Raw genomic sequence first — 15,751 nt, forward strand, 5'->3', positions numbered from 1 at the left:
AAGAACGGCTACTAAACTAAACTCCACCCCAAATCAGCATACGTAATCAAACTACCCTACCAAGCGGTATCCACTCGACCTACTACATTGACTACCACCCAGCCAGGTGGTCTCGCTGCCCCAAGCGGGAGATCGAGCGAAAGGCCTAAGTCAATGAATAGGCGAGCGCACCGAAAACAATCTATATACGTTGCATAAACGGGTAATGAAGGCTAATAAACTATTAACCTGCCGTTCTTTCCCGCCTATCAGCCAACGCGATTAAAACACCCTGAAAAAAAAAAAACATTTAAAACCGATTATCACAGGGAAGGGAGGGCGGGAAAATCTCAGCAGGAAAGAGAGGAAGACTCCTCCCTTTCCTGACCCCATACTCAGCTAGCTCTGCCATTCCCAAGCACCTTATTGGATCCCCAAGTCACATGCTCCCTAATGGTCACACACACAGCCTGGGATGTTTAACCCATTCCATGCCTAGTGCTGGCATTACATTAATCATATACAGAGAGCACATCAAAGTATTGTCTTTACTGTTCTGACATCTATATCATATGTGCACTTTACACTATAGCAGTGGTTTCCAAACTGTGTGCCGTGGCACCCTGGGGTGCCTTGGAAGACTTGCAGGGGTGCCTTGGGTTGGTGGTCCATTACCATAAAAAAATATGTATGACTAAAGTAATAGGCAAAATGTGGACAAATAGAAGTGAATCCTGTCTATTATCACATAAATGACACTAGGGATGAGATATAAACACAATTTACTCAATTGAATATTTTTTATGATTTTATCAATGAGACACTTTTGCCCTAGGGGTGCCATGAAAAAAAATTCTGATACTCAGGAGCGCCTTGATTTGAAAAAGTTTGGGAACCACTGCACTATAGTAATTGCAATGATGTAACAGTAGAATACATTAAAAATTCTCTTTGCTAAAATCATAAAACAGTAAATAAATAAATCACAAAAAAATAAACAAACAACAGCCCTTTTCTACATTGCTGTGGCGTGATAATAAACAAGGTAAGCATGCATTATTTATTTATTTACTAGCGTTGCCCGGGTTTGGTTGTGCAATTAGCATTATTTGAACTTCATCCTTTTTTGTTTTAAGCTTAAAACCGCTTTATGTTCTGCAGCGCTGCCATATTTTGCGTCCCTTGCCCACTTTGTGTAGTGACCGGACCCCTTTTTTGGGACCCCGGCAGTGTCGGGATTTCGGGCATTAGAGGCTATGAACCTAATGTGGAACCAATCAATTACCATATCCCCTCTATGGCCCTTATTCTGATCGGTGCGGATATTCCCGCATTCTTACGGAGCGGTCCGCACGCCACGGTGTTTTGCCGCGTGCGGCCATCGTCCGTAGAAACGCCCACGTGTCCTCCGCATTCGGACGGACTCACTCTTTAAGAACAGGGCGTGTTTACGGACGACATACAAACCATGCGTGTGCGGGAGAAACACTCCGATTCTGCACGGTATTACAGAGTATTACAGAGTATGCTCGGAAATACCGCATCCGAACGGGAGCCAAGCGGTGCTACCGCCCGTAAGCGGAGTATTTACGTCAAACAACCCACTATTATGTATCTTCTGCAATACATCACATGACCCACTTATTCAATTACCTATCCTCATAAAAAACTGCTTATTTTGAATTGGAATCAATTAGATGCCAATATATCCTTACAAGCATGCCTAACACATGCATTGCACACATTAACCCTTACAGCAATTGAAGTGCAATGGTTTGTATTAGACCCTGTGTAAAAGATTATAAACAATCTACACATATACTGTTTAATGTGCAAAGAAAACCAACAACTGTGAACTTGCATAAAACATTTATTATAAACCAAAATTAACATGTCAATCACAAAATATAAAATTATAAATTATATCAGGAGATCGCGAAGGTCCTGCAGATCTGCTAGTAAGAGCCTCAAATGGTGCTCCGCCCGCAGGAGGGCCCCAATAACTCCCTCATCTGCCGGTGTGGTGTCATCTGTGGGCATGTCAAAGGGGCAAAAATTAGTCATGATATTCATGCATACATTTCACATACTGCTACATAAATTGCACAAATGCTAGGTGACATGTGTATATATATATATCTATGTAGAGAGATAGAGACACACATAGATAAATAGATATGACACATACATATATACATACATGCAAACTTATTTACTACATACTGTCTTTTTTTCCCTCTACCCTTTACTCTGCAGAAGACATAACAGTCATAGTGTTTCTTCTCAGTCACAACCCACCCATGACTAACCAATGACAAGCATGTCATGGCCTCCGTCAATAAGAACTTGTCACAATCTGCTCAGTCTAAGTTCAGTGATGGTTCGTGGCATGGGAGTTATGCAAATGTCAGGAATGCACAGTACACATCCTCAAAATCATAATTCTGTCTAAACCAACCTACAATTCTGTGACGGCAAAAAAACAATCTGAACTACAGGGGGTGTTTAGGTAGAGGAGGCTCCTGGGACACTGGCAACTTGTGACTCCATTCCAAGGTAGGCCGGGCCATACTCCATTTATAGCATACATCCTAGAGTTTATAAATAACATTCACCAACAATATAGATTCCACTATTTGATGGGTCATAATCTACGCTTGCAGCAGGTGAATTTAATCCACAAATGATCCACTCATCCCTTTACTCCAGGATCCTGTTTAACTACAACGGTTATGTGGCAGTCAAAATGGAGCTCCAACCCATCCCACAAACCTGTGTAATTGAGAGGTGTCCTGGATGAAAGGGATGCCTTGGACACCTCATCTAACCCGTACCTGTATCTGTAGCTACCCACTTTGGGGTCTATATGAATAGTATTGGAACAAAATTTTTAATCACCAGTGCTACATAACAAATACCAGTACAACTACTTCATGAATGATGCATTATGTAAACATACCGATCTGATGGGACTCCGGGGCCTGGCACGCCTCCTCCCCCTCGGAATCGGAATCCTCTGGGGCAACCGTGGCCTCCTCAGCCCCCTCCTCCGCAAGCTCCTCCGCCACCATGACCTCGTCCACCTCCTCCGCCACAACCACCTCCTCCACCACCACCACCTCCTCCTCCACCTCCTCCTCCACCACCACCACCTCCTCCTCCACCTCCTCCTCCGCCACCAACACCTCCTCCTCTGCCACCAACTCCTCTTCCACCTCCTCCACCACCACCTCCTCAGGCACCTCCTCCTCCTCCACCACCTCCTCCACCATCTCCTCCACCATCTCCTCCACTTGCTCCTCCAACATTTCCTCCTCCTCCACTTCCTCCTCCTCCACCCTTGCCGCCACCTCCTCCTCAGGGTCTTGGGCCTCCTCCTGGGCCAGGGCTGCCTCGGCCTCTTCACGGGCCTGTCGGGCTCGGGCTCGTGCTGTGTGGTAGAAAAAAAAATCATGGTCAATGTCGGGTCATTGGGGCACATGTATTAATCCATAACAAGACATACATGGAAGGGTGATAATGATGGCAAACGATGCAGGAAAGTAGGTCCTTACTGTTAATGGACTCCAAAATGTGACATTTAAATTATTATGTGATTGTTAGTAATTTGTTCAAACATTACAACCCTGGCATTTATCAATGTGTAACACATATTAGATCTGGCACATTGTATGCATCAGAATCCTCAATGCTATGTCATTACATATAAAAGCCACATGAATGCATGTTAACCAGGAAGAAGCACACATAACAGTCTATGGACTTTTAAACCCATGGACACCCACTTATCATGAGACACATTTTATTGTTTATATATGCTATGTTGTAAGTGCGAAATTTCATAGCTAAAATACTCACAATCAGCAATTTCGCCCCTGATTTGCTGTAACAGCTGGGGCTGGCGCCTGCGGAGGTCCGACCACCGCCGCTCGAGCTGCCCGATGGACCTCCGCACCCGAGTGCGGGCGTAAATACGGCGCCCTGCCGCAGCATAGGCCCTCCGCTTATGGCGGTTACTGATAAAGGGCCCCGCACGGCCCAGCCTTGTCTCCATGACGGAGACCAGAACCCTCAGCTCCGCATGTGAAAAGGGGTCTGCCCTTCTTGTCTCCGCCATGTTAACAATGGCATCTATCAACCAATCAGGTGGTGGCATTGGTTTATCACAGTTATTTGTGTTAATAACTTTATTGTTCATCTTTACATGAACAGCGTCTCTGCGCCAACACAAATGGTGACAAATTCGCATGCCTTCAAAACAGTAGTGCTGATGTATGGCAATGAACAAATCTGATATATATAAAACACAGTGTGTATGCACTTAGCAAATCCAATGACGCCTCGCTCCGCCAAGCAACGCGTGCTATAGCTTAGCAACGCATAGCTGTAGTTAGCATTACTTACTCTATGCATCTATGTGTATGCGTACATTTATGTTTAAAAGACACATACACATACTTGCAGGTATCCTGAGACCAGCATTATACACCAGCCCTGCCTGCCTGCCTGCCTGGGTGCCTGCCTGCCTGCCTGGCTGCCTGCTCCTTGAAATGTTGAAACATGTTAATCAATTCAAATATCATATATATATATATATATATATATATATCTGCAAACAAATCATACATCAACACAGGAAAAAATCCCCAACACATTAGAGAATAAATCAATGTACTCACCAGTCATCAGGGATAGTATCAACTACAATAATGAAGATATAACAAACACATAAGATCCCTTGTACAAGGTATAATAATGAGCACCTATATTGAACTTCCCCCAAAACTAAGCACATATGATAAATATCTCCTCTTTCTTTGCCATTAGGAGGGCAGGCTGGCTAATTTTCGTTTTGTAACACTGACAACTAACACACTGTACTTATTTGAAGGGGTGATTTTTACTCAAATTGGTGTGTTCTGTCAACTCGATAACATGTACCTGAAGTATCTTTGCGCCACAGAGTCCCGCAGCTGGTATCCCCTCCGGCATTCAGGGGCGCGGGATGGGCGCATGGGCGGATCTTGCGGCTCAGATGGTACCTCCCACTCATCAAAGGGTATCTCACGCCGCACAGCAATGTTGTGGAAAAATATACACAGGCCCACGATCCTCGACACCATTTGAGGCGCATATTGTAAGTCACCACCAGTGCGGTGGAGCACTCTAAATCGACCTTTTAAAAGGCCAATTGAGCGCTCCACCACTTGCCTGGTGGCAACATGCGCCCGATTGAATGCCTCCTGTGGGCCCGGTGCTGGGTAGCTGTACGGCGTAAGTAGCCAGGGCGTACATGGGTAACCGGAGTCACCCAGAACCCACGCATCACGGCCTTCCAGCTCTTGTAGTCTTTGCCATATCCCGGTTTGTCGGATGACATGAGAGTCATGGGCACTTCCGGGAAACTTCGAGTTGAAGGCGAGAATTTCCATGGATGGGCCACATACCACCATCACGTTCAGTGAGTGAAACAATTTGCGGTTCCTATATATCTTCTCACTTCGAGATGGAGGCACAAATGGTACATGGGTGCCATCCACAGCCCCTATCACATTAGGGAAGCCAGCAATTTGATGGAAGGCCTGCTGGCTTCTGCGCAGGGTCTCGGTGGCAAATGTCATGGCCATGAAGTGCCCCTTGCGCCTGAACATGGCCGACGTCACACGCCTCAGGATTCGGCAGAAGGCCGGCTGAGATATTCCAGCAAGTACTGCCACTACTTGTTGGAATGATCCTGAGGCGCAGAAATGCAACACCGCCAGCAGCTGTGTGTGAGGCGGAATTGCTGTCGTGATCCCGTGTAGAGGTTCCAGATCGCTCTCAATTAACGTGAGCAGATCCAGAATGACATGTGGCGGTAACCGGTACCTAGTAAGTACCTCATCATCGGGCATAGCAAACAGAGTCACCCGTGTGCGATAGATTCTAGCATGTCCTGGCCTCCTTGGGCGACGAGTGGGGAGAGCCGCAAGTGCCCTTAGCCTCCTCTCCATGTAGCGCATCATTGCTTCAGCAACCTATAAAGAAATTAACATAAATACTGATGCACCTATGCACATAATGGCCATATCCCACTACAAATAGATTTGTAGGCTTCAATACGTACAATAGATGGCCGCCCCGTGAAATCCCGCAGATCCATTTGACTCTATAATGATGTAACAATAATATGAACTCAATACACACCGTCCTAAACACACAGATAAAGGTGTCAGCATTTTTTGCCCACATCATGTACTATGAGACATTTCATCTATTGCTGGGACATGTTGTCCTGCAATAGATGAACCCACACAGGTTTAAGACCTGTGAGTGAAATAGTGAACATGTGACATGTTGCAATAATGCTACACACACTTTGCTGGCCCAACAATCTGTAGTCAGTGAGGCAATGGTGCATACATTCATACACTTACATTGTTAATGGATATCATATCTACAAGGAGCATGGAAGAGCTTACCTTAGACCCTGAGAAGTCCAGATCTGGAGACAAATGATTCTAGCAGCAAGTCACTATTTATAGGCCTCTCACATGTGTGGTCTATAACAGTAGAGATGAGTATTGCATGACTTGTGGCCTGGATTATCTAAGGGATTGGGCTACTTTTAGCTTGCAATCAAACGCCACAGTAGTCATGAATCAAATGTCATGTCATGCTAGCAAATAGCATGTGTATTGTGCAATAGTCACAGGTGTATCAGAAGATTCTATGCAATGTTAGCATTGGTGACCAGTATTTCATGTAGAACTTTCGCCAGGTTTTACACAATGGAATTTCCGCCACCGTATGCGGCGCGAAAAAACAGCGACGTACGCTCACGCACGGAACGCAGCTGCCGCTGATGTCCGCCAAACAGGATACACAAACAGTATATAAAGGTGTATTAGAAGGTGACAATGTTGTTGCTAACATGTCTGGATCACAACCAGAGGTGGACCCAGAGCTGCAGCACCTTTTTGCCCATCTGGACTCCAGCACCACCTATGTGCCACTGCACATGCAGGCAGTGGGTAATGAGGAGGCTGCTGGCCCTTCTACAGCAGGGCAACCTGCACCTGACCATTCTACAGCAGGGCAACCTACACCTGGCCCTTCTGCAGCAGGCCAACCTGCAGCTGGCTCATATGCACCATCAGCAGAATTGTTTGGAACACAACCGGGGACTTCACAAGGTAGTACCATGGCCAGCACTTCAAGTGCAGCGACACGTGACAGGGGGCGTGGCCAAGGACGTGGCAAGGGGAGAGCCAGGGCAACAGAGGAACCACCAAAAAAAAATAAGGCATATGAAGCACAGGAGCTTGCCATCCTGGTTCCCCGAGCACGTGATTGGATTGAGTGTCCATCGGAGAAGCTGACACACACACGCAGATGGAAGATTTGGGAACAGATAACGGCAGAGATTAATGAAGTAGCGCCACAAGTTCGTGAGACGGACCATGTGAAGAAGAGGCAAGTTGTTTTGTGATACATGTGCCCAGTAATAGCCAAGTAATGATTGAATTGATGCTTAGATGGATTTTGCTAATGGCCCGTGAGGTTGTTACGATACACAGACATTATTGCCATGTTATTTTGGTGAGAGTTATAGTAGGGTGATTGTGAATGTGTATTGTAACGGTTGATATCATAGTTGCATGTAATATTATCTTTTGCACATTAATCACATGTCGTAATATGTAGCACAGAGCAATGGCTGCAACAGCTAACATCTGGAGTGACATGTATTAATATGTCAACTTACATTGCAGGTGGCAGGACTTCAAAACCAACCTGAAGAGGAAGATGACCAAGCGGTGGGAACACAGCCAGACATCTGGGGCCGGGCCCATGCCATCAGGGCTAGAGCTCACCCCCCTGGAGTTGATGGCCGAGAGCTGTATATCAGTTGAGGAGATCAGGGGGGTGAGCACGATGGATAGCGAGGCCCCAGCTGAAGTGTTTGCGTCTTTTCTGGAAGGTAAATATTGGTCATGCCATAAACTTGTGCAAGTAATTATCTTAGAATGTCTCCTAATTGTGTTTATCTTTTTCCACAGACACCCCACCGCTTGGTGACGACTCTGCTCAGGAGGTGGAGGAGTCCGTGCCACCTGGCCCCAGGGGTAGGCCTGTGCAGCAGCAGCCATCGGCCCAAGCCGATTTGGCCGCCTTGGCCAACATGCTTGGGGACATCAACCAGCAGGGAGACTTGGCATCAGAACGGATGCATAGGACCGAGGAGATCCTGGCGAGCTTGGTCAGCACCCAGCAGGCCATCGCTGCGAGCATGCAGGCCATGGCTGAGTCACATCAGGCCATGGCTGCAAGTGCTCAGGTGCTGGCCGAGCAAGCCACCCGCCAAAATGATCTCCTCCTCCACCATAATGAGCTTATGGTGGAGCTGGTTACCAGCAACAGGGTCCTAATGTCATCCGTTTCTGGTGCATTACCACCGGCAACACTCCCTGCTGGCAGGAGGGGTAGACCAGCCAACCCCTCAACATCATCTGCTCCACCTGCCCCAGCATCTGGCCGTGGCCGAAGAGCTGCTGCACAGGCCAAGGAGCCTACCAAGGCCAAACGTGGTCGCAAATGAACTTGTGGCTGCATTAATCTCCACCGTTATGTGGTCCCAAATCTTCCATTGTGCTGTGTGTGTCAGCTTCTTGTGTCCAATCACGTGCTGAGGGTAACCAGATGAGCCCTTGCTTCATATGTCCTTTTTGGTTCCCCTGTTGCCCTCTTTTGCCTGCCATTACTGTCAGCTGTACTTGAAGTGATGGCCATGGTACTATCTTGTGAAGTCCCCGGTTGTGTTCCAAACAATTCTGCTGATGGTGCATATGAGCCAGCTGCAGGTTGGCCTGCTGCAGAAGGGCCAGGTGTAGGTTGCCCTGCTGTAGAATGGTCAGGTGCAGGTTGCCCTGCTGTAGAAGGGCCAGCAGCCTCCTCATTTCCCACTGGCTGCATGTGCAGTGGCACATAGGAGGTGCTGGAGTCCATCTGTGTGCAATTATATTTGTTTTGTATTATTATTTATTTTGGTTCATTCCTGCCATGTTGTTTATTTTTTGGATTTTGTATTTTTTGGTCATTGCATCACAGTGGCATTGACTGTGACATGTATAGAAATAAATTTGTTAACTTTACCAAAAATGTGTGGTTTCATGAGTACATGTCGAATACACATGTGTATTGCTAGTATTAATATTCAGTCATGTCCATTGTTAGCAGTTTTAAAGTGTCTGACAAGTACAGCATATGTGGGGGATTACTAAGGTTTCCTTGAAGCAGCAATGGTTTCAATTAAAGCACTGACAAGCGGCCTATTAGTGAGTAATGAGTAAAGGAGTAGATTCTATTGGGTTCAGGTGTTAATGCTTGTAGTCATTAGGCGGTACGTTCGCCTACCGCATGAACGAGTGGTGTCCGCAAAGCAATAGTACACTTGTGGACACCGCACATTTCTGCCCTTTTTGATCGCGTGCATTCGGAGTGCTATCCGAATGTACGCCCCCCAACATAAGTGTACTCCCCCGTATCCGCCCATGTTTCCGCCCCGTTTTGCCCACTTTGAAACTACGCCCATGTGTCATTCCGCATGACGCCCATAATACGCCCATATTTCCCGACTGATTGCGGGGAACAGTTTTGGACGGGATTTGGCCGAACTGGTACGGAGTCAAGGCGTGGAACATGCGCGTGGCGTTCTCCACGCATGCGCAGACGCCGTAAATACGCGATCCGAAAGTATGCGGTAAAGTACGCGTCAATCAGAATAAGGGCCTATGTTATGCAACTTTGCCATATCCTGCTTCCCTGACCCACTTTATAGTGGTTGGACCCCTTTTGGGCCCCTGGGACCCCCATGGAGTGTGCCTTACCCCTACATAATTTTTTTACAGATTGTAAGTCATATGCGTAGAAAATCTGCTTCAGGCATTCCAGAGTTATGCTGGAACATACACACATACATATATCCAGTTTTATATATATATAGATTATTATTGTATTACAGTTCATTATTATACAGTTCATTATTCTACAGTACGAAAGAGGTCTCTGCGGAAACATCACAAACGAAATAAGGTAATATGTGTTATTGCTCTACAATAAATCACTATTCACGGTGGGTGTCGTAGTGAAGGAGAACGCCACATTGCAGTACATCATAAGTATTGACTGAGCTTGCTTAATGGTACAAGAACATCCTACAGAAACTATTTTACCTGGTTATAGGATATATGTAACGTACAGTATATTGAAATGAAGTTAGCATGCATGAATATGAAACAATAACCAGCCAAGATAATGAAAAAAGAGCTAATATACAATGTTACAACAAAACATTTAAATTGCAGCGATCAGAAACGAGCGAGACACCATAATGAAAGATTTCTATGTAAATATATGCTAATTGGTTACATTGTGATTGGTTATGAGCACACAGGTAAATCTTATGAAAGTGATGTATCATGTATGTATTTGAGGTTATCGGCTATGCCCTGTGTACAATGAAGCTTGCAGCTTATTGAGCAGTTGTTGCGCTACCCCATCGAATCTCCACCCCCCCCCCCCCCTGTGAGCCTCACTACGACAGCGAAGGTCAGCGAGGGCACTCGCTCAGAAGCCCTGCACATGCACATAACTAATTATGCACATGCGTAGGGCACAACCATCCCCCTCAATCCTATCTAATCGGCCCCTAGAGTGCAAGCGCGCTGGGGACCGATTGGATAGGAATGAGCGTCAATGTGTGATGTAATCCAGCCATTCTGCCCAACAACTAGTTCCCTGAAGTGTGGTCCCTCAAATGTGAGTCCAAATCTGTGCTCTGCTTTGGTTCGGAAAATGCTTCATCCCTGAAATTTGCGATATGTGTGAATATTTTATTTTCCGTAATATTAGTACGCTTTCTTTGAATCCAAATCTACTTTGGCATTTTATTATTGTTTTATTATTATTTATGTGTAATACAGTGCAATGGGATTTTAGTGCATCATGCAGAATGTACACCTAGATAAAGACTGTTTCACTCTTATTTGTCTCTTCAGTGAAAGATAAGTTAATATGCCAGAACACTTACAGCAGGGAGACTTCCAAGTCTCTGAACAGTCAGCAAATAAGCTGCATTAAGTATAAGCAACATCTGGGATATATTTATTACTGTACTTACTGGGGTTGGTTATAGTGAGCAGATCAAGTCTTCGTTGTTGCTAAAAAAAAGAAGTGAAAGAATAGTGTTACTTTACATTATATGACTTACTAAGCATAAACACTGTACACATTAACTGTATATATGTGTCATATACTACTTTCCCCTCTGGGGAGCATCCTTATGAACCCACCCCTGAGGAACAATGCCATAATTTGCATAGTCACACCCCCTTTCAAGCTATTACACTAGAAAGTGAGCACAATGTAGGGCAGTGCGCCCATAAATCGTGAGATTACCCACACATGTGAGTGTCTTACAGATGTTCAGGGAAACATGCTAACATTTTAAAGAACTGGAGGTGCGCAATGAATTTGCAATCTTCATCCCCCTGAGGCTCATTCAAATATGTAACCAGGCAACACAAAATCTAGACCAGATACTATCTTAAAAACTGGAAGGTTCTGTAAAATACTGTATTTCTAGCATTGCACAAGCACAACCTTCTCACTGCTTATAGTGTCATCTACTGGTTCATATTTTGACATGCCTAATATCAGACATTACCATGACAACGTGAAACATTGCATATGCAAAAATATGTAAAAGGCCATAAGGAAATATATCAGCATACTGAAACATTTGGCCTGATTCTAGTTCACTTGCAAAAGCAAATTCACTCTCTAATGGACAAAACCATGTGCACTGCAGGTGGGGCAGATGTAACATGTGCAGAGAGAGTTAGATTTGGGTGTTATTTTGTTTCTGTGCAGAGTAAATACTGGCTGCTTAATTGTTACACTGCAATATAGATATCAGTTTGAACTGTTGTGAAACAACACATCCCAGCATGCCTTGCCATAGTTTTAACATTCCCTAATAGCAAATCTGTGGCAAAGCATAATGGGACTTGTAGTTTCACAACAGCTAGAGGGCCCTAGTTTGGCCATGCTTGCTCTATATGAAACAGGCATTACTGTGTGGGGATCTGGATGATAGATTGACAGTGTCTAGGTGGACAGTCAAGTAAGTCAACATAATATGGCTGACATGCACAAGGTCAACACAGTAAAAAAGTCTGCGTTTTTGATGATTTTTAAAAAAATGTATCATACTTTACTATACACTTGGACTCTGATTGGGAACTGTAATATTTGCCGAGCGCAGCGGTAGCGGAGCAACGGACCTAGCCTGAATCATGTCAAGCAAAATGGGGGAGGGCGGCACGTACACTAATTGGGGGTCTATGTGTTCAAATGGCAACATTGACTCCCAAAAAAAACTCATGTCGATGTTTCATGTGCCTGACCTTTTTCATGTTTTGACCTTTTAACAATGTCGAACTTGTGCATGCCAATTTTTTTGGGGTCAACCTCGACACGGTCCTCCTTACTGTTGATCCCATGATCCACATACGGTGGGTTTAAGTGGGTGTCAACTGGGTGTATGCAAGTAACACAGCTATCAGATTGCAATACCAGGTTCGACCCGTGATTTTAATCCCAGGTCACAATAAACCCGGGTTGCCCAATATACTACAGAGGGCGACCCAGATTTATCCCTTCTTGTAACTCGGATTGAATTGCCGGGTTGATTGACCCGGCAATAACCCGGGATATAACTGCGAAGCAGGAATAAGTGGTACTATTGGCAACACCTATGATATAAATAAGTATCAGCTGTGTGGTTAGTTCACACAATAGATAACCAGACTGAGTGGTTTATTAGCCAATATAAAACAGAATGAATTGGTATGTAGAGGGGAAACAATGCAGAAATACATGAATATGTACAACAGTATAACATAGTAACATAGTAATTAAGGTTGAAAAAAAACGTTAGTCAATCGAGTTCAACCTTTTTGACTTGTAACTACTGACTTGAGTCATATCTATAGGATTCCCTTAGTGGCCAAAAATGTATCCAGTTTTCATTTAAATTCATTAATAGTAGTTGCTGTAACTTCCCCGGAGCATGCGTAATAGGATTCCCAGGTCATAAGCCCTGACATCCTGAGGGTTATCGAGTAACTGCTCGTACATATGACATTAATAAATGCCGGTATGCATGAGATAAGGGGCAGATGGCATTAATAAATGCCGGTACGCATGGGATAAGGGGCAAAATATATTGCGTAGTGTATGCAATACGTCATATAATTCCCCCCCAAAAAAGGGAAGACATAGTATACATAGTACAAATCCTGTTTGCCACGTTCAATAAATCTTTGTTGCCATTATGGCATCCCATTGGTTAATGTTATATGTTGATCTATGCTTGATAGGGCATTCACTCACATACGTATCTTTTTCTAGGAATTCACATTCATCTAGACCCTAAAACTGCCCACTGCCTGGAATCCCCTGGCATGCATATTTCAGGAGAAAAGCCGTGGGCAGTTTGTTTTATGAGCGAATCCTCATCTCTTTCTGCGAGTTACAAAAACACAGCCAGCCTGTGTTATTAATGTTTACTTGGGTATTAAATATATTGTGCTCTGGGGAGCTATACGTTTCCATACAGCTGTTACAAAACACTTCCACCTCTGTATTAGACGCCAAAAGTGGAACAGGCAGAAATCATTACGGCTTCTGAGCTTCAATTATTTTAATACAGGGTCACCTTGGTAGTGTCGCAATGCAGTATATAAAGGATGAGGGAGGACTGTGGCAGCAGGAGAGTCAGTTCGTGTGGCAGCAAAGTCCCTTTCGTTTCATGATCTTTCAGTCTTAACCAACTCTATTTCTTTCATCTTGGGTAAGGGACAAGGTTCTCGAACTGGGTTTTTTTTTGTAGTCAGTGCAACACGTTTGAACTTACCTGTTCTATATCTCACTTATTAAAATGACTCGCTTGATTCTGGTTGAAGGAAAAGGGGAAGGAGCAGAAATAAAAAAATAAGAAGGCAAACGTTGTAAGGGCTTATTTCAGCCATAGAAAACTTGAATGCCGCTCTTCACTGCACTTGAATTTTAGGGATTCCCCAAACTTGGGACTGCTAACTCAGTGATAGGACTGGGCCAATGGAAAAGGCTGGCCCAATGTTTTTTTTTTTTGTAAAAACTTTAATGATCAAACAGTACAATTAACATAACAATGTCATACAGAAAAAAAAGATAGAGTGAGAAAGTCCATTGATCAGAGGAAATTAGAGACAGGCTGGCCCAGTTTTAAGATAAGATAAATGATTTGTATTTTAACACCATTTAGGTGGCATAATTATGTTTAAAAGACCTGGTGCCAATAGTTATGACACTGGGACTGGCTGAAGTGGCACAACATGGCGCCAGGTGGGGGCTGTGACAATATGCTCTGCAGGGGCTTGTTCTGTAAACCATGATCATAATGCTGAGTTGAACAGAAATTGGGCACATGTGCTCCCGCATTATGGCCCTTATTCAGATCTGATTGCAGTATAAATTTGTTCTCAAAATGGGCAAAACCATGTGCACTGCAGATGGGGCAGGATGTAACATGTATGTAGTTCGATTTGTGTGAGTTATTTTGTTAAATCTCCCCACCTGCAATGCACATGGTTTTGCCTATTTTGAGAACCAATTTGTACTTTGATCAGATCTGAATAAGGGCCTATGTGCAAGGATACAAAAACATATATTTGCCAATATGCAGAGCTCAACCATCCTGTGGTGTGCCAGTCCCCTATCCATATGCTTGGTGTAAGTGCACACTTGCACCTGCCCCAGACTTGTGCATAGTTACAGTAATATCTAAGCATACTTGCCTAGTTTTGAAAACTAGTTTCAGGGAGATTATAGTTGGTAGTAGAATTTTGCACATCGTCCCATTGAGGGGGCGTGTCATGCTCCACCCAAAGGGTGTGGTTAGTGCCATATATGGAGATATTGTGAAAACAGATTGTGAACATGGCACCTAGAATCTTTTAAAATTACTTATATCCAAATGTACAGATGGAGCCTTCTTCCACTAGCCTTATCTGGATATCCATGGTGAGCCACGGCCCACCAAGGCCTATTGTTCTCAGCTGCAATACAACACATAGAACAATACAGTAGGGGATTATCACAGGATTAAGTCAAACAGCTCTGGCTCATTGGTGATTGGTGATTAATGGTCACAACACCTTTATTGTATGCCAGGATTCCTTGTTTAAACTTTCCGTTAGTTATGTATAACAGAGGCAGCCATATTGTAGGCTAAATTGTTATAAATCCAATTCATTGGTATTTAGCAACATAACTAAGGTGTGACAGAACATACAGAGGAACCCCTTCCTGACCATGTCCTGTCCTATCCACCTTCTCATCTGAGCTACAAGTTCCTGGTACCCTAGCTAAAGAAGATGCAGGACCATTTAACCTCTTGAGATTCATCGCTAAAATTTAGCCTATTCTCTTCTTGTTTCCTCTGCAAACTACCACCTATTAGACGCAACGACAACCCTCAAGTAAATGTAGAAGTGGTTTCCACACTGTATTGGCCTATCCTCCCTCCACTTCTCTTTCTCTTTGACCATGCTAACCCTATTAACATGCCTGCACCTACTGTATCCACCTCACATGATGTGATTTCACTTTGATATACCATCTATAAAGTTATTTCATTGCCTTGATACTTAAATCATAAGGGGCCCGATTCTGCCGCTTGATATTC

At 44.3% G+C, this 15,751-nt stretch overlaps 1 protein-coding gene across 2 annotated transcripts in view; it reads right to left on the reverse strand.

Moving 5' to 3' along the window:
• LOC146026580 (cytosolic carboxypeptidase 6-like) overlaps positions 1–15,751 on the reverse strand; it is a 1,552,889-nt gene that overhangs the window by 570,822 nt on the left and 966,316 nt on the right. For both annotated transcript variants that reach the window (XM_083157364.1, XM_083157363.1), the window contains one exon: positions 11,141–11,180. In XM_083157364.1, the coding sequence (XP_083013490.1) occupies positions 11,141–11,180 (40 nt within the window). The remainder of the gene's footprint in view (positions 1–11,140; positions 11,181–15,751) is intronic.

Source organism: Crinia signifera, chromosome 8 (assembly GCF_055691185.1).
Source record: "Crinia signifera chromosome 8, ASM5569118v1, whole genome shotgun sequence".
NCBI classification, from domain to species: domain Eukaryota; kingdom Metazoa; phylum Chordata; class Amphibia; order Anura; family Myobatrachidae; genus Crinia; species Crinia signifera.